The following is a 19,705-nucleotide window of genomic DNA, read 5'->3' as shown; positions in this document are numbered from 1 at the left end:
GATTTACCACCACTGATGTGTTCCTATTCACTGACAGAAATCAGGGATTGCAAAGTTGGCGAGAAATTAGTTGCAGACGGTTGCATTACAAAGTGATTAAAGGGGTTGTCTGATACTGGAAAAATAACATACTTAACTTCCGGACCGCTGCCACTCATCCACTTTACTACAAGCATCTCCAACCAGTCTAATGAGAAATAATGGTACGTGATGGCTGCAGCCAATCAGCAGCCCCTGATCGTCTGCAGCATTCAAAATGACGTCCGAATGGCAGAGATGCTGCTGTTCTGCTCAGACGTCATCGTGAAAGCTGCAGGTGGTCCGTCAGCCGGGATAGCGCAGTATTACATGGCGGCCACTCAGAGGAATGTGATACAAGAATGGCTTGAGACCTCAATGTTTACAGAGCTCGTGGATGATCCTTAGGACAAGACCCCTTTAAACTCTAGGCCAACATTTGCATTTATGTGATGCCATTACGTTGCCATATTCCTTAAACCAACCTTCTCATGCTGAATCTCGTCTATGAGCTTCTTGGCAGATTCAACATCTCTGATGAGGGTGTTCTGCAAGGGAGAAAACGTCATGGATGATTTTACTTCATATTTCATATGCACCGACCACCCTCCATATTCAGGGGTCTCGCTGATACTTTACAACAATGAGCACATCTCGCGCAGCTTTGCAAAAATAGAGGAAAATGCAAGCGACAAAAAAAAAAAAGTTTATAAAAAGACACCAGAAACAAAACAAGTGATGGCCCTGCTTAATGAGAAGCTGAGCTATGAGGTGCTGTTTGTGGGGTCCTTACAATGCGGATCTGCTCTTGCTGTCTGCATGGGGGGCATATTTATAAGGCACCAGTAGCCACTTGGAACGACTAGTGCAGCGTTTCGGACCCCTCATATGAGGGTGGGGTTATAACTACTTATTAGCTCAGAAACCTCTAATATAAAAGGGATCCTCCGTCATGTATACCCCACCCTTTATGTTATAAGCAGTGAGGCGAGACCCCCAGGCCGTACCTTGTCCTCCAGAGACGCCATCCTCTCCTTCAGGTGGAGCTGTAGCCGTTCATTGGACTCGGACAGCAGCTTGTCCACGGTCTCGGACAGGCGCTTATTGTGCTCTTCGTTCATCTTCTCTCTCTGCCGGGCCTGGTATTGGGGAGATTAAAGGGCAATCTCAAACATTGCAGATCGAGGGGGTTATGCAAGACTGCCGTCCGGACGAGACCGCCCGCTTTACAGGCGGCTTAAATTAGGCACAGATATACTTAGAGGGCTAATCTTAGCCGCGGTGTTAATGAATGTCAGCAGTGTCGGATTTAACTGTCCGCCTGGAACAGAGAACATGACAGGAGGGGGGTGACGACTTTTGGAATCTGCCATATGTTAAGGGCAGGAGTCACAGAAAATATATACAAAAAATTCCACTTGGTAAACTGGTCTAAAGGGAACATTTCATTAAAATTTAATTTTTTTATTTCCTTACAAATTTAAAAAAAAAAAAAAAAAACTTCCTGGCCTTTGCACTTCAATGCTTCATCTCATCACCCAGCTTTCCCCAGGTCTCTGCAGGGCTGTGTTGATGAAAATCATTAAAATGAAGCATTACAAGCTGCTCAGTGAATGCAAAAAACCCTATGACAAGCCTTACGGGCCCTGCATTGTCAGAGGCGATTCTCACCTGTGGGAGGCCAGCATTTCCCAGGCTGAGATCAGACAGCAGCAGCTGAATATTCTCTGGGAAGTCTTCACTTACAGACGTACTGGGTTTGTCCAGTTAATAAGAATTAGCCCAAATCTGCATCAGACGACGATCACTACAGTCCCAGTATGTACAATGCTGCCCACCTGTTTCCTCTGGGCCGAAGCACGGGGGTGGGGGTCGGAGGGCCAGAGGCACAGAACGACGTGAGACTCAAGACATTTGTGGGGGTGGTGGGAGCTGTGACCCAAGACATTGGTGGGTGATGGGTGGGCTATGACCCGAGACATTGCCGGGAGCTGTGACCCGAGACATTGGTGGCCTATAGGTGGGCTTGACCCGAGACATTTTTGGGGGATGGGTGGGTGCAGAACACGTGATTATTGGGAGCTGTGACCTGCAACACTGGTGAAGAAGACATGACCAAAGACATTGGTAATGAGCGAGTGGGGGGATAAGGACGCATGACATTGTTGGCGGGGGTGGGGGGGGGGAGGTATGAACCAAGACATTAACGGTGTATGGTTGAGTTAGGACATGAGACATTAGTGGCGGATGGGTAGGCTATGACCCAAGAAATTGACGGAGGATGAGTGGACTACGACCCAACACATTGCTGGTGAGCTTGGGACACGCGATTGTTGGGAGCTGTGACATGAACCACTGGTGGCGTGGGGGCCTGTGATCCGAGACATTGCGTGCATGTGTGAGGGGTGGCATGACCCAAGACATTGGTGGGGAGAGATGTGACCCAACACATTGGGAGGGATATTACCCAAGACATTGGGGGGGGGGGGGTGTGGAGGGGTGACGTGACAAAAAGACATTCGTGTGGTAAGAGTGGGCTACGCCCAAGACATATTGGTGTGGTAGAGTGGGCTACGCCCCAAGACATTGGTGTGGTAAGAGTGGGCTACGCCCCAAGACATTGGTGTGGTAAGAGTGGGCTACGCCCCAAGACATTGGTGTGGTAAGAGTAGGCTACGCCCCAAGACATTGGTGTGGTAAGAGTGGGCTACGCCCCAAGACATTGGTGTGGTAGAGTAGGCTACGCCCCAAGACATTGGTGTGGTAGAGTGGGCTATGCCCCGAAACATTGGTGTGGTAGAATGGGCTATGCCCCAAGACATTGGTGTGGTAAGAGTGGGCTACGCCCCAAGACATTGGTGTGGTAGAGTGGGCTATGCCCCAGACCTTGGTGTGGTAGAGTGGGCTATGACCCCAGACCTTGGTGTGGTAGAGTGGGCTATGACCCCAGACCTTGGTGAGGTTGAGTGGGCTATGACCCCAGACATTTGTGGGACTGTAAGCCTGTGAAGTGAGACATTGTGGGTGGTTGAAAGGAGCCTGGGACTCAAGACATTTGGTGGGGAAAAGGGACCAGGATGCAAGACATATCGCCCCGATTACTCAACGTGCAGATTCACTATGTGGTGCGGGGTGTTTAATGGAGGCTGCCGATAGGTGTCTTGTGTCCCATTCTCCTCCATCGTCAGCCATGTTTAGGTTCAGATCGCGGTATGGACCGGGGGAGTAGACTGTAGTATTGCAGCCTAGCCTGTTGCTGTGTCACCCGGCCATGACGGCGGCATCTTACCCGCTGCAGCTCCTGGTTCTTCTCTTCCAGCTGAGACTCCATCTGACGTAACCGCTCTTCAATATTGCCATGTCGCTCCTCGGCCTATTGTGATAAAGACAGGAAGATACAGAAGGTCATGTCCGCTTCTCATCATGCCACAGCAGAAATGCAGTTATTGGTGAGATTCTGCAGTGTGAATATAAGCCAACAGCAAGTGTGCGCCGCAGCAGTGACCATCATTGCGATCCTCGTCGGGAGGTGGGTGCAGATGATATAATGCGCGAAATACGGCCCCCTCAGTGATGAAATGAATAAGCGCAGGCATTTACAGGTCTCATTAACAGGGATGGTTTTTGCAACTCTAGGTTTTTCCTGCACTGTGCCCCCTACTGGCAATGCAGGGAACTGCAGCCAGCCGCACTCACTCCTAGTGGAGCCGCCGGTGTGCAGGAAAATATCTTTCATCCTCAGAATCACTTCCTGGGGGGAAAGTCCACATCCACAACAATTTGTATTTATTTCGGTGCATGTAAAACAAACACTACAGATTTCTGAGCACCACTATCGTTTAGTGCACACAGCTCCCACACACAGTCATGCGTCTCCACATTTACACAAGAAAACCCTGTGCGGTCTGAACCTACCACCACAGTCCCTCTTGTCTATCTGCTACATCTGGAAAACTCACATTTTGTAGGTTAGCAAGAAAGGGAAAGACGAAAGGGAATACGACTGTCGGAATCAGACTACATCGGGTTTGTTTGTAGTCTGTTGTCATGGAAACACAGACGCTATAGCTACAAAACAATAGATGGCCTTTTGCTAGACTTTTTTTTTCATTATTACCGGTATTTTAGATGTAGCAAAAAAATAAAAATGGGAACAATGGTGCACAATTGGAAGAAAGAGCACCAATAATTTCAGGGGACGGCCATCGTACCCCACCTGGTAGAACGGGGTGGACAGGGGATCCCTGTTCTCAAACAGGTGGGGTCCTATGAACGACGTCTCTGTGGTGAGAATTCTCCATTTGATAAGTTATTTTCCGCTACAGCTCGATGACGCATTTCATTCCTAGAGATAATGGGATTCATTGAGGGAGATTATAACCTACGGTGCATTGTACGAGGGAGAAACACAGGAGGCCGGAAGCCAAACTTCCTTATATTTAGATGATTGGCGTCCTATAAATCCATCGCGCCTGGAGATGGGATTGTGGGGTTATCCGTGCGTTCAGCACACACAGCTACGTCATTAAACTTACCTTCTGTTCTACAAAGTTACATCGTGCAGGGCTTCCGCAAGGAAACTGTCAATAAGCAGGGCCAGAAGAAATATTAATAGAAATGGGGAAAAAATATTCCATTTACTTTCATTGCTACATGCTTATAGATGTCTCCAGGTGCAGATGGCTGCACCACCTCCTCTGCTCGCACGGATCAAAGCCTTGGTTGTGCCCGATGTTGTGGGAGAACGTGGACAGTCACGCAACACTCATGGGGGGCCATATGTATAGATGATCACAAATGCTTGTATGACTCAGATCCAGCCGCCATGTTAGTAGTCCGGGCACTGCAAACCTCCTCCGATCTACCGGTGCCTCTTCTGAATAGTAGGTCCGCTGCCCCTCATCATTGAGGAGTCATGGAGCCATGGCGTGGCTCCTTCCCATCATAAGAGGCAGCAGGTAGAGGAGGTCCGCAGGGCTACTGTCCTGGGACCACACGCTACTGACGAGGCTGCTGGACCAGGCAGTCAATTCACGGGGGGCCGTAAGCATCAGCGGGTACCGAGGTGCCCAGCGACGCCAACTCAGAACACCTCAACCGGTATTATAGGTGCTAAATCCGCAGTGAATGAAGCAAACGGGTAAAATCAATTTCACAGCAGGTGACGGTACGGAGGGATAAGCGGCGTCTTCCAGAACGGAGGACAAATCAGGGAAGGTGCTGGGATCCAGAAAGGACAGATTCTAGATCAAGGAAGTGTCTAAAACTTAAAGGGTCCTTGAGGTTTGGAAAATCATCAAATCAGTGGGATCAGCACGTCGATGATGGCAGCGCAGCGGGTGCTCTTCACCAGTTACCGAATGCTGGCGCCTGGGATTAAAGCTCAGTCCCATTCATTACTAAATGTCCAGAGCTGTGCCAGGTAAACAATGAAAGGGACCCCGTGCCCACTGTGACATGTTCAATCCACTGACCGGTGGTGATGCCAAGAGTCGGACCCCCAACAATCAAATAGAGGGAGAGGTCGTTCATCGTAGCGAGCTCTTAGATATCCTACTTGGTCTCAGTCTTCTGCATTATATGTTCTGGATGATCAGTAAATCTCCATTTTGAATTAAAGGATTATTCCCCTTATTATAACTATCCAAACTCCGACTTTTCGGACCCCGGCCAACTTGGAGAATGGAGCTCTGATTTGGGATGAAGCTATGGCCAGGAATGTACCCCACTGCCCCATCATTCCCTATACGTCTGCCAGCCCCATATGGAGCATTTAGGAGCCCCCTCTTGGGATCGGTGGGGGGCTCAACAAGCCGTCGTTGGATAGGTAATGGTCGGTTCCTGCTCACAATATACAGACAAGTGTACACAGAGAAGCGCTATCAAGGCGGCTCATGCTTAGCGGCCAGAAGGAGAAGACACCGGCCTTGGGAAAAGCTGGGTACATACTACAATTCGTGTTAGCGGCAGCACGACATGCACGGCATAGCGGGTGCTGAATGAATGCAGTGCAGAGGCTCACTCGGCATGGCGGCACATCCCAGCCATGGAATGGATTGTTAGGTTTAGCCGCAGATGGATGCATGGGATCCTTTCACTGCCCTTCATCAGAGAAAGCAATGGAACAAGCATGGCAGAAAACAGTGAGCGGAGTCTACCTTCCTAGGCACAGGCGCAAGTCCAAACACCTTAGCTTCCTGAGCAGCAGGCGTTCCCGGAGGCAAAAGCTCAGACTACAGAGTCAGAGGACAAGAGAAGTGACAGACACAGACAGAGCAGAGGCGACGGCGCTGGAGGAGACAATTTCACAATTGTGCTTCGTTTTTATTAATACAAAAGCAAACTTTTTTTTTTTTTTTTCTGCGCTGCTCACTCCAGACCTCACCGCCTCCGAAAACGTGGAGAACAACATGGACGACACAATCAGAGGACAAGGACCTGTCGGCTCTCCTGACATTGCATTAGCAAAAGAACAAGTCTGAATCAGCTCGTCTTAAATTTCGGCTTTGTGTTATTCTTTTCGGAAGTCTAATAACTGATAAGGTGCCGCAGCGGCTGCCCCAAAACGACATATCCATCTGATGAGCTTCTCGCTTTAGAAAATTCTGCCTGCAAATTAAACCGTGCGGTCCAAATACGAGTCAGCGGAAAGTGGAGGAGCATTTCCACCACGGCAAGTAATGGCACGTGGCTAGGATATGCCACCACTTAGCGATCCCTGAAGATGCTGCACCCCCTTTTACCTTTTCTCCCCTGCGCAGTGGCGCCCCCACACACCCGGCTGTGCTGAGAACTGCCGCTGACTATGGCGTCCGTCTGGGTGACGGGTTCTTTACCGCAGATTTGTCATTGAACCTTAGAGCATCTTAAAAGGTTATATAAGGAAACTGCACAAATAATCCCCTAATATCCAGCCATCAGAATCCCTGAAGGTCCCATCATAAACCACAGGGCTGAAATGTCCTGTATTCACTCTGCAGCCCGGGTACTGGTGGCCACATTACATCGTGCCACTTACCAGGATGGCTGAGCGATCCGTCCTGATCTACTAGGAAAAATAAACCCAATAAAATCCTGCCCGCTAGTATGGGAACACTCACAGCCATTCCCAGAGTAATTTCACATTAGCGATTCCCTTACACATTCTTTTATGTAGCTCCAAGGCCGATCCCCATATTTTATAGGATTCTACCAAGAAAACCTCAAATTAACAGGGATTAAAATATATTTGTGAAAATTTCCATCAGCTCCAACAAGGGCCAAGCCCCGTCCAGGAGGACTGACGGGGTGCAGGGATGTCTTAAACCCCTAACACCAGGGACAAAATTACTTTTTGCGCTTTCATTTTTCCTGCCCATCTTACATGGGCCATCTGGATTTTTTTTTATTTTCACTGTCGGGAATAGATCCACTTCATACTCCCACACCCGAAATATCAACTTCATATGTCAGGAAGAGGTCGATGAAATAGTATGGGGGGAGAAGCACCAGGATATATATTATCATCTTGGGAAAGCCTTAAAAAGGGTATTCCCGTCTCCATGATCCTTTCCCAATATGTAGTAGGTGTAATAATAGTAATATTAGCAAATACCTCCAATATGGTATACTTCTCCTGATTCGCTATGTCACTTACCCCATGTGCAGGGCATTGCAGTATCTTAGGTATCCATGGTTACGCCCTCTCATATAGTGAGTTAGTTTTTAGTGGTCGTAACCATAGATATTTAGGCTACTGTAATGCCCTGCACATAGGGGAAGCAACATAGCAAATCAGAAGAACTATACTGCATTTCTAATTGGAGGTATTGGATAATAATATTATTATTACACCTACTATATATTGAGAGAGGATCTTGGAGATGGGAATACCCCTTTAAGGATTTGAAGGTGTGGTCACTCTTGGCTTAGGTGTCCAGTGGGCGGTCCTAATCAGTAATTGACGGCCACCTCTGTATCCGCGTTCACAGGGAAGACTGCCGATCAGTAAGAAGGCTTGCACCTATAAAACGCAGGTACTGTAATAATTAATCCTCTAGTTAGGACCGAACCTTTCCCACAAAACTACAGCGCGGTTAAGGTCTGCACCGAATGCAAGAAAGCGACCGGGAATTAAAGGGGTATTCTTAAAGGGTTGGTTTGGTATCTTTTAAAAGGGGGTAATCCAGTCGGCATAAATGATCACCTATGCAGTGTTAGACTGGTGCGTAGCACCGATCACCAGAATGGAGGATGCACGTCCCTCGCTGTCCCCGGCAGGTGGAGTTGAACCTCTGCCGTACAGAAACGTCCATCTCTGGGTTGAGCTATACTTTAATCTGAGGATTCGCAAAACAACCCCCATCAGCCGGGCTTCTATGGTGCCCACAAGGTTTCGGTAATTGTGTAGCCCATGGCCATCGATGGTGGTCTCATTTACCTTTGAGAGGGCAGCGACTCTCTGGGCCAACTCAGCCTCCACCTCGGGCAGGGTCTCCGCTTTCCTTATCGTCTGCTGAAGCTTCTGCTCCGCTAGCTCCAGCCGCTCCTGAATCTGCCGGTTCTTTTCTTCACTCTGGGATCAAGAACACATTGATTTCTTAAACCCTTAATAATTTCTTAGATGAGACATTTTTTCCGCAAATTTTGTGCACGTTAGTGAAAAATTATATTAGATATCAGGCTACTGAAACCATTTTTGTTGTATTTTTAGGGTTGTTCAACAACTTTAACAATTTCTTTTTTTAAGTTCTAAACATCCACAGTTCATGAATAGCGTGTATATATATATGTGTATATAAATAGTGTGTATACATGAGTATATACACATTACCTGTCGGAGTACGGATTCCTTATTAGCAATTTCATTTTCAAGTTTATCATTGAGGTCGTGCACAGATGTGGCTTCGCGCTGGGCAGCGAGGTAGCGTTTTTCAAGAGTTGTAATCCTCTCTTCCATATCTTCTTTCTGGGCCATGGCCTGAGAATGAAGCAGTGACGAGATCAAGGTCTGCATTCCCCAAACCCCGATCTGCTCTACTATACGCAGGTGACCTGCTCGGGTGTTATCAGAGTATCCGACTGAGTCCCCGCGGCTCCATGTTATGTGGCTGTTAGACAGCCGCAACACAGCCGGGGATTGCCCGTTAGACAGCAGCAAAACATGCAGCTGCAGGGACTTGAACATATTATCCATGAATGCCCAAGATAGTCGGATAATAGTGATGAGCGAACGTGCTCAGACGACGTGTTAATATCCTGAACAAATCAAATCCTCTAGGAACCTGTGCAAACACCAAAACTTCCAAAGATTCGACCTTGTGCCAAAAACACTCACTGCTCCTTTTGTCCAACCACACATGGTCCTCATGCTCGTCTCACACCCCTGGCATCTGACGATTCCTCTATCCCATGCACTGGATGCTCAACCCACCCCACATCTGGCTGATGGAATCCCCTTCCAGCCACCTGTGGCAAACATACCCCAATGCACTAGATGTGCACTTGCGCCCGCTGCTCCCCCCCACAGCCTCCTGCGCCCGCTGCTAAACCCCCACCCCCCCACAGCCTCCTGTGCCCGCTGCTACCCCCCCCCCATAGCCTCCTGCGCCCGCTGCTCCCCCCCCCCTACAGCCTCCTGGGCCCGCTGCTCCTCCCCCCCCCCCCCCACAGCCTCCTGTGCCCGCTGCTACCCCCCCCATAGCCTCCTGCGCCCGCTGCTCCCCCCCCTACAGCCTCCTGGGCCCGCTGCTCCTCCCCCCCCACAGCCTCCTGCGCCCGCTGCTCCCCCCCACAGCCTCCTGCGCCCGCTGCTCCCCCCCACAGCCTCCTGCGCCCGCTGCTCCCCCCCACAGCCTCCTGTGCCCGCTGCTCCCCCCCACAGCCTCCTGCGCCCGCTGCTCCCCCCCACAGCCTCCTGCGCCCGCTGCTCCCCCCCACAGCCTCCTGCGCCCGCTGCTCCTCAAGCATACGCTCCAATGATTTTTTATATATATGAATATTCCTCCTGTGTTTGATGCCATTCTGTAACATGGCGGCCTCCGCTCCCGGTCGCCATCGCACCTCCTCACCTCTCGTACATCACGTTGCAGCTTTGTGTTCATCTCCTCAGATTTAATGAGATCTTTCCTCGCGGTGTCCAAATCTTCCTCCAGCTCAGTCACCCGGTTAGACAGGATGGCCAGGCGCTCCTTCATCTGATTCTGCTCCTTGGACTGCTTGTCGATGACATCCTGGAGCTCCACGACTTTAGACAGGTCTTCATCGTGACTTAAAGAGCCGTCGGATGATCTCTGTCATAAAACGCAGAATCAACATGGAATCGCCTCCGGGAACTCGACAGATCACATCAGGAATAGATCGCTGACTGCACAGGACAAGCTCCTCGCAGACCCCGGTGCACACAGGACACCCACCTTGCCGTTAGTGCTGGGCGTATTCTCCTCCTCGTGATCTGCGGACCCGTCATTGTAGCTTTTCTTCGGACTGTTCTGCTCTCGTGAAACCATCAGCTGGATGGGCGACAGCGGGACGTCAGCGATTTCATGTCTACTGCTCGCGCACACGATTGTCCGGTGGTGATCCGACTACTCACCTCTTTGTGCGTCACTGCCAGCTCTTCCTCCAAGAGGCTACATCTCTCCAACGCCACTCGTAAGCGCTCCCGCACCTGCGGAGACGAGAAGACAGGGATGAGGCGCAGATCAGGAGCCATCTCTACAGGGGCCCATGTGTGGAGTGTGAACAGCGGCAAAACGACGGCTCAGGACTTCAAAAGTACAAGGACAAATCCTAGCGGTAAATTATGAAATCTGCAAACGTTTCATGGACTGAAAGGGTCTTCCAGAAAACGAATTAGGAAGGTTAGAAAAAATAAAGAAATAAGCCTCACTAACCTCGTGAATTCTCCTCCAGTTCCAGAAGTATTGGCGCCCCGTCAATCAGTGATCTCACTGCTGCAGCAGCGTCGAGTGCAAATGTCCATGACTGGCTGCAGCGGTCACATGAATGATCAGACGGGGCGTCATCACTTCCAGTCCTGATAGGAATCACCAGATCAGCGATGATTAGTGACCCGTAACGGTTTTATTTCTCCGTCCACATTGCCATATGAGGACCTGTTTCATTTTTTGGTGGGAAATGAGGTAGTTTTAGATGACCCCATTCACTTTAATATATCATGCATTAAGAAATGTGGGGATTTGTTTTTACGGCATTCATTCTGCAGCAAAAATTACCTGGTAACGCGATTCTCCAGGTCGATGCAATTACGGCGATACCAAACTTGTGTAATCTTAGTGTAATTGCTATAAAAAAAATAAAATAATGGTGTGCTCCCATTTTGAGATCCGTAACATTTTTCGGATGATGGATGCGTACAAGGCCTAGATTCGGGTGACATGTACTTTGGGGGTATATACACAAGCGTTGCTTTCTATTGAATTATTTTTTATTCGTTTTTTTAAGGGAAACACAGAAACCGAAAAATGGTAACTGGCATTTTGTGTCATATATATATATATTTTTTTTTTTTACACCATTTACCATAAAAATATTATGATTTTTATATTTTGATAGATCAGACTATTAAGGACGCGGCAATACCAAAATGCTAATTTTTTTTTTAATTATTTGTAAAATTTGAAGAAAAAAAAAAAAAAAAAAAAGGAGGAAATGGGGATTCAAGATAAGTAATTTTTTTAAAAACTTTTTGTTTTACATTTTTTTTTTTTTTTTTTTTACCAAGAGTACCACCAAGATGGCAGCGAGGGAAGCCTTCAGCAAGCAGCCAGCTGCCGCAGCATCTTATCAGTCTGAATTAGAGCAGGGGGGAAAGGTGGGTGGGCCGGAATGGGCGCCCAAAGCAGCGAGTCTTAGATGCCACTATCAGAGTTTGACAGAGGCATTTAAGGAGTTAACCAGCAGCAATAGGAGCTAGCTCTGACCGCTGCTGCCAGAGGCAGATGACGGCTGTACTAAGAGCTATGTTTTGCGTCAGGAAGGGGTTAGGCTCGATGGGGATAATGTAAGGGACAACATCCGAAAATATTCGAGAGACGGAAAGGATGATCTCCACAACACGCAGGTGGAGTCAGCACCACGCATCGGACCGCTCGGAAGTCATGGATCAAGAATACACTTCTGGGACAGACGATGTCTTCATTGAACACTCCAATTAGCCAAATGACACACAATTTTTTTTATTTCGGGCTCTAGGAGCAGCGCCCTGTAGCTGGAATAAGTCGGCCCTACACGGCACAGCGTATAAAGGGGGCAGATCCGCTGTAACACCCAAGTTATAAAAAGAAGCAGTAACAATAGTCCCAATCCTGCGCTCGACTCAATTATCCTCCAGATTTAGGAACGGAGACAAAGAAATGGTGCCGAGAAGGGAACCGAGACGTGCTGCTCTCAGAACCAGTTTCAGCCCCATTAAAGTATTATGGAGCGTCAGTCACCCGCGGGCGTCTCGTCAGGATCAGTCACACGCACGTTATTACCTTTTCATCTAATGCTTTGTGATGTTCAAAAAGAGACTTGAGAGCTTTCAGGACTTCAACCTCACTGGAGACACCGGCCGGGGACTGGGCCTGCCTCTTCACCACCGTCATCCTCAGCGAGCGCTCGTGTCGGGAAACAAGACACTCAAGATGTTCCAGAAGGAGCTGCAAAGATACGAACGCACGCAACTTGGAAAGGCACAAATCACAACGGACACACGCAGATACATGAGAAAACATTACCCAGATGGCTGCACTGCCCACCTACCCCAGAGCACGGCCTTACCCGGGTGTTGTTCCTCTCGGCCTTCAGCTCCGCTATCTCTTCCTCCCGCTCCAGCAGCTGCTCCCGGCAGATGTTCAGCTCTTTGGTCAGCGCCGCAAACTCCTTTAAGACAAAATTAACATTCACTTGGAGGGTCTAATAAGGTATAGGTGAGAACTTGTCGATTTCTGGGATGGGTGGGTGGGGGGGGGGAATAAGCCACTGGGACCCCTACTGACCTCTATAATGGGGGCAGAAAGGCATCAGAATAGAGAAGTTGCTGAGCGTCTGAACCACCGCTCCCATTCATTATATATGGGACTGAAGAAAAGCGCTTACCGCCACCGCCCCATGTTATCTATAGGACTGCTAGAGGAGCGCATACCGCCACCGCCCCATATTATCTATAGGACTGCTAGAGGAGCGCGTACCGCCACCACCCCATATTATCTATAGGACTGCTAGAGGAGCGCATACCGCCCCATATTATCTATAGGACTGGTAGAGGAGCGCATACCGCCACCGCCCCATATTATCTATAGGACTGCTAGAGGAGCGCATACCGCCACCACCCCATATTATCTATAGGACTGCTAGAGGAGCGCATACCGCCACCGCCCCATATTATCTATAGGACTGCTAGAGTAGCGCATACCACCCCATATTATCTATAGGACTGCTAGAGGAGCACATACCGCCACCACCCCATATTATCTATAGGACTGCTAGAGGAGCGCGTACCGCCACCACCCCATATTATCTATAGGACTGCTAGAGGAGTGCATACCACCCCATATTATCTATAGGACTGCTAGAGGAGTGCATACCACCCCATATTATCTATAGGACTGCTAGATGAGCGCATACCGCCACCACCCCATATTATCTATAGGACTGCTAGAGTAGCGCATACCGCCACCACCGCATATTATCTATAGGACTGCTAGAGTAGCGCATACCGCCACCACCGCATATTATCTATAGGACTGCTAGAGGAGCACATACCGCCACCACCCCATATTATCTACAGGACTGCTAGAGGAGCGCATACCGCCACCACCGCATATTATCTATAGGACTGCTAGAGGAGCACATACCGCCACCGCCCCATATTATCTATAGGACTGCTAGAGGAGCGCATACCGCCACCGCCCCATATTATCTATAGGACTGCTAGAGGAGCGCATACCGCCACCGCCCCATATTATCTATAGGACTGCTAGAGGAGCGCATACCACCCCATATTTTCTATAGGACTGCTAGAGGAGCGCATACCGCCACATATTATCTATAGGACTGCTAGAGGAGCGCATACCGCCAGCGCCCCATATTATCTATAGGACTGCTAGAGGAGCGCATACCGCCACCGCCCCATATTATCTATAGGACTGCTAGAGGAGCGCATACCGCCACCGCCCCATATTATCTATAGGACTGCTAGAGGAGCGCGTACCGCCACCGCCCCATATTATCTATAGGACTGCTAGAGGAGCACATACCGCCACCGCCCCATATTATCTATAGGACTGCTAGAGGAGCGCATACCACCCCATATTATCTATAGGACTGCTAGAGGAGCACATACCACCACCGCCCCATATTATCTATAGGACTGCTAGAGGAGTGCATACCGCCACATATCTATAGGACTGCTACAGAAGAACATGCTCAACACCACCGCTATGTCTATGGGATTGCTGGAGAAGCACAAGCGCACCACCGAGCATATTATATCATGGACTACCGGAGAAGCGCATGCGCACCACTGCCTCATGTTATCTATGGGACTGCGCATGCACACCACAATATCTATGGGACTACTGGAGAAGCGCATGTCCACCAGCGCCCCATTTAGCCATAACTTCATACTAACGGATGATATGTGACCCCGGCTCTCGAGGTCAGTAATGACTCCTGCAGTTGGACTCCACTCAATCAGCAAGATAGATGGATAGGTGATAACTTGCTGAGTAGCGACAACCCATTTAGTATTCATTGATTGTTCATTAAATGTCAAAATGCTCAGAAAAACAAACATGAACACACAAAAAAAGTGCACCCGTCATTGAGTGCAACACTTACGGTAATCAATTAACAAAAATTAGCAACTTTCTGCTACACTATTTCAATTCCTCAGCTTGCAATCAGTGAATTGGAACCTCTTATACTCCTTCAATACATGTCCAGTTCAGTCCAACAAATAGATGTTTACGTTATAATAAATTACGGTAAAAACCCTTGTAATTATTTCCTCTGACTACACAAAGGTTATGAGATTATCTCCCTCTGACACCCATGATCCGGCACACGCTACACACATGACCCAGGGGATGAGTGATGGTGAATGACGAGAATTATGACGGCAGAGAATCTGAGAATACCCTTAGGACCGACATCACTCGAGGACACTTGGAAACTATTCTTAACAATATCTGCATCACAAAAAATATCCAGGGAGATTCCTGCAGCTTGCGAGGTCCGTGGTGTCGTCACAGCGCACACATGGGGCAACATTAATCTTATCTGCCCTGTGTCCAAATAACCTTAGAAAGTAGCGCTACAAAGTGTCCTTGTGGCCCAAACTCTCCCTTCCGAATTTACTACAATAGTATCCATTCCGAACAACCCTCTAAATTGCCTCCACTGATACATTGTAACACACAGTCTGCTGCGAGCAGCTCTCAGGGTCTTCTCCCCCCTAAACATCTCATCTACATATGTCCTATGACATGGACCAGACCAGGAGACCCTAGATTGTAAGCTCCCGGCCCAAGGACTGGTGGGCAGGATGTAAGAACCCACAACAACAAAAGCATCCGTGTAACCGGACCCGCAATGTACCGTAATGACCGTCTCTTCACCTTTCATCGGCAGTAAATTCCTTGCTGACTGAGGAGAGTTAATGATTACAAGGGTCAATATCAAGTCCCAGGACCGGCACTCGCTCTACGCAGAGGTTCTCGCTTCTCACATACTTGAGGCCTCCTGAGAACGTGGAGCAGCCGAGGGTTTGTGTCCTCGTGTGATTTACACAAACTGTAACCACAGGGAAGGAATGGCAATCTGTCCTGCGCCTCGGAGCATTTCTAAAGGGTCCGGCTGCAGGGTAACAGGGGCCTAGAAGAGGAATTCAGGAGAAAAGGCGGGTGACTGCCCCTGGGGTCACCAGCTGACACGGCTATACATGGCAAACACCCCGCCATATACAGGAGGCCAGAGCTGGCGGCTTTATTACACTTTCCTTTGTGGGAGAGATGGGGCCTTTTTACGGCAACACTTCTCCATGTATAGAGGGTTGTCCCATAGAGAACCCACCACCAATCCATGTATGATCGCTGGGGATCAGACCAATGGGACCCCCCTCCCCCATGTCCAAGCACAGGGGTCTGTGATTACCGAGAGAAAAGCACATGAGTGAGTGGAGTAGTGGCGGCACAGGCACGCCGTCCACAGGAGGGGTGGCGGGACAGTCCACAGGAGGGGTGGCGGGAACAGGCGCGCCGACCACAGGAGGGGTGGCGGGACAGACCACAGGAGGGGTGGCGGGAACAGGCGCGCCGTCCACAGGAGGGGTGGCGGGCACAGGCGCGCCGTCCACAGGAGGGGTGGCGGGAACAGGCGCGCTGTCCACAGGAGGGGTGGCGGGCACAGGCGCGCCGTCCACAGGAGGGGTGGCGGGCACAGGCGCGCCGTCCACAGGAGGGGTGGCGGGAACAGGCGCGCCGTCCACAGGAGGGGTGGCGGGCACACCACAGGAGGGGTGGCGGGCACACCACAGGAGGGGTGGCGGGCACACCACAGGAGGGGTGGCGGACACAGGCGCGCCCACCACAGGAGGGGTGGCGGGCACTGGCTCGCCGTCCACAGGAGGGGTGGCGGGCACTGGCTCGCCGTCCACAGGAGGGGTGGCGGGACAGACCACAGGAGGGGTGGCGGCACAGGCCACAGGAGGGGTGGCGGGAACAGGCGCGCCGTCCACAGGAGGGGTGGCGGGCACAGGCGCGCCGTCCACAGGAGGGGTGGCGGGCACAGGCGCGCCGTCCACAGGAGGGGTGGCGGGCACAGGCGCGCCGTCCACAGGAGGGGTGGCGGGCACAGGCGCGCCGTCCACAGGAGGGGTGGCGGGAACAGGCGCGCCGTCCACAGGAGGGGTGGCGGGCACACCACAGGAGGGGTGGCGGGCACACCACAGGAGGGGTGGCGGGCACACCACAGGAGGGGTGGCGGGCACAGGCGCGCCCACCACAGGAGGGGTGGCGGGCACACCACAGGAGGGGTGGCGGACACAGGCGCGCCCACCACAGGAGGGGTGGCGGGCACTGGCTCGCCGTCCACAGGAGGGGTGGCGGGCACTGGCTCGCCGTCCACAGGAGGGGTGGCGGGCACTGGCTCGCCGTCCACAGGAGGGGTGGCGGGCACAGGCGCGCCGTCCACAGGAGGGGTGGCGGGCACAGGCACGCCGACCACAGGAGGGGTGGCGGCACAGACCACAGGAGGGGTGGTGGCACAGGCGCGCCGACCACAGGAGGGGTGGCGGGCACAGGCCACAGGAGGGGTGGCGGCACAGACCACAGGAGGGGTGGCAGCACAGGCGCGCCGACCACAGGAGGGGTGGCGGGCACAGGCCACAGGAGGGGTGGCGGGCATAGGCGCGCCGACCACAGGAGGGCTGGCGGGCACAGGCACGCCGACCACAGGAGGGGTGGCGGGCACAGGCACGCCGACCACAGGAGGGGTGGCGGCACAGACCACAGGAGGGGTGGCGGCACAGGCGCGCCGACCACAGGAGGGGTGGTGGGCACAGGCCACAGGAGGGGTGGCGGCACAGACGCGCCGACCACAGGAGGGGTGGCGGGCGTAGGCGCGCCGACCACAGGAGGGGTGGCGGGCACAGGCGTGCCGACCACAGGAGGGGTGGCGGGCACAGGCGTGCCGACCACAGGAGGGGTGGTGGGCACAGACGCGCCGACCACAGGAGGGGTGGCGGCACAGACCACAGGAGGGGTGGCGGCACAGACGCTCCGTCCACAGGAGGGGCGGCGGGCACAGGCGTGCCGACCACAGGAGGGGTGGCGGGCACAGGCGTGCCGACCACAGGAGGGGTGGCGGGCACAGGCGCGCCGTCCACAGGAGGGGTGGCAGGCACAGGCGTGCCGACCACAGGAGGGGTGGCGGGCACAGGTGCAAGATGACAACCTGTAAGAGCACGACAATGACAGCGATCAGAAGTTGTCAGCCTGCACCTGTGGCTCCACGCAAATGAAACAGATTTTACACCGGGGCTAGCAGCCATTATGGGACCGTATTATGGACATATCTGTTGCTTTGTTTTATCCAGGCTGATCTTGGTTGGACTTTTTATGTAAAAAAAAATAAAAATAAAAAAAATTCACAGAGGATAGAAAAGTCTCATGGTATTATTGAGTTGTCAGGCCAGCGCGGCCCTGTTGCTTTTCTTACTAGTCACCAGCATCACGGCCAGCTTTGAGAAGGGCGCCATGCTTAGCGAATAGGGACAATGGTCTTCCCGACAGTTTCCCATTAGACAGGAGTGTGCCAGAAAAATCCCAAATCTGATCCAAGAGCGAATACCAGGCGGAGATCTGTTCCTAATAAAGCAGCAGGATTCACGTCCTCCAGTTGTTGCATCCGAGCGACATGCATGAACATTTCCCGACCTGTTCTCAGCCCAGACAGGAAAGTGTTACTGCCGCTGACTGATGGAGCCGGCCTTTATAGGGAGCGATGTGACCTGACAGCAGCAGGCAGCCCCAACATCATCTGGCCGAGGGTGGTCTTCTCCTCCTCTGACCCAGTGTCTGCTCCGGGTGGGTCACAGGAGGTGAGCCCTCCACCACGAGGCTTCTGGGAGCAGATTTAATGTAATTTATTTAGGTTTTTACATAACAGCAACAATGCTGGGACAAAAAACCCACAACAGATTGCATTACCGTCTGTTTACTGCAGAGTTTATGGCTAAAATTACGCTGCACTTCAGTGTCTAAGATGATCCATACATATATGCTAGCCACCTTAGGGAGAGACCTCTTTCGTCCCGCTACATTTAGCCCAACTTGGGTCTCTCCCTAAGGTGGCTAGCATATATGTATCGCTTGCTCACCGAGCCCCACTCCATACAGCCAACCAATTCCAGCCCTGTGCTGATGAGGGCCTAAAGCCCGAAACACGTGTCCACAGGTAGGAATTGGTTGGCTGTGTAAATTTAGAAACTAATCCGCAGCATTGCACGCTTGGCGGTTCCAAGCGCTGTGGATTAGACAGGGGTGGAAAGAGATGATTTGCATAGCTCCGCCTACTGCAAAGGATTCTGGGTAAACCTGCTATTCTTTGTATTATGCTGCTTGCAAGTACTTGCCGTTTCAGGAAAGCATCCACTAAGATGATCCAGTAACGCGTCAGGGAGGAAATGCCGGGAGAAAGCCCTGGATACGTGGACTCATCACAAGACCAGATCAGGGGTCACAAAATACAATGCCCTATATGTCCTCACGTGGCTGCACAACATGAAGTTATTTAACAGAAAATATATATATCTATCAACTGTATCACAGAAATATAGGCTGGATGTGAGGTCTGTGTGTCTCTCCCAGTATTATAGGATGGATGTGAGCTCTGTATGTCTCTCCCAGTAATATAGGCTGGATGTGAGCTGTGTGTGTGTCTCTCCCAGTAATATAGGCTGTATGTGAGGTCTGTGTGTCTCTCCCAGTAATATAGGCTGTATGTGAGGTCTGTGTGTCTCTCCCAGTAATATAGGCTGTATGTGAGGTCTGTGTGTCTCTCCCAGTATTATAGGCTGGATGTGAGCTCTGTGTGTCTCTCCCAGTATTATAGGATGGATGTGAGCTCTGTATGTCTCTCCCAGTAATATAGGCTGGATGTGAGCTGTGTGTGTGTCTCTCCCAGTAATATAGGCTGTATG

The 19,705-nt window shown here is 51.3% G+C and overlaps 1 protein-coding gene across 5 annotated transcripts in view; it reads right to left on the bottom strand.

Moving 5' to 3' along the window:
- The window catches only part of PPFIA1 (PTPRF interacting protein alpha 1), a 55,614-nt gene that overhangs the window by 23,462 nt on the left and 12,447 nt on the right, over positions 1 to 19,705 (bottom strand). For 4 of the 5 annotated variants that reach the window (XM_069740586.1, XM_069740587.1, XM_069740588.1 and 1 more), the window contains exons 3-12: positions 12,784 to 12,885; positions 12,498 to 12,662; positions 10,592 to 10,666; positions 10,413 to 10,508; positions 10,068 to 10,289; positions 8,831 to 8,977; positions 8,438 to 8,572; positions 3,308 to 3,391; positions 1,026 to 1,157; positions 504 to 566 (exon numbers count right to left, since the gene is read on the bottom strand). In XM_069740586.1, the coding sequence (XP_069596687.1) occupies positions 504 to 566; positions 1,026 to 1,157; positions 3,308 to 3,391; positions 8,438 to 8,572; positions 8,831 to 8,977; positions 10,068 to 10,289; positions 10,413 to 10,508; positions 10,592 to 10,666; positions 12,498 to 12,662; positions 12,784 to 12,885 (1,221 nt within the window). Of the gene's footprint in view, positions 1 to 503; positions 567 to 1,025; positions 1,158 to 3,307; positions 3,392 to 6,176; positions 6,252 to 8,437; positions 8,573 to 8,830; positions 8,978 to 10,067; positions 10,290 to 10,412; positions 10,509 to 10,591; positions 10,667 to 12,497; positions 12,663 to 12,783; positions 12,886 to 19,705 lie in introns of all 5 variants that reach the window. The other variant, XM_069740590.1, reaches the window with a different exon arrangement.

This window comes from Ranitomeya imitator, chromosome 9 (assembly GCF_032444005.1).
Source record: "Ranitomeya imitator isolate aRanImi1 chromosome 9, aRanImi1.pri, whole genome shotgun sequence".
Classification (NCBI taxonomy): domain Eukaryota; kingdom Metazoa; phylum Chordata; class Amphibia; order Anura; family Dendrobatidae; genus Ranitomeya; species Ranitomeya imitator.
The sequence above is the reverse complement of the archived record's forward strand: the minus strand, read 5'-3'. Positions and strand labels throughout refer to the sequence as shown.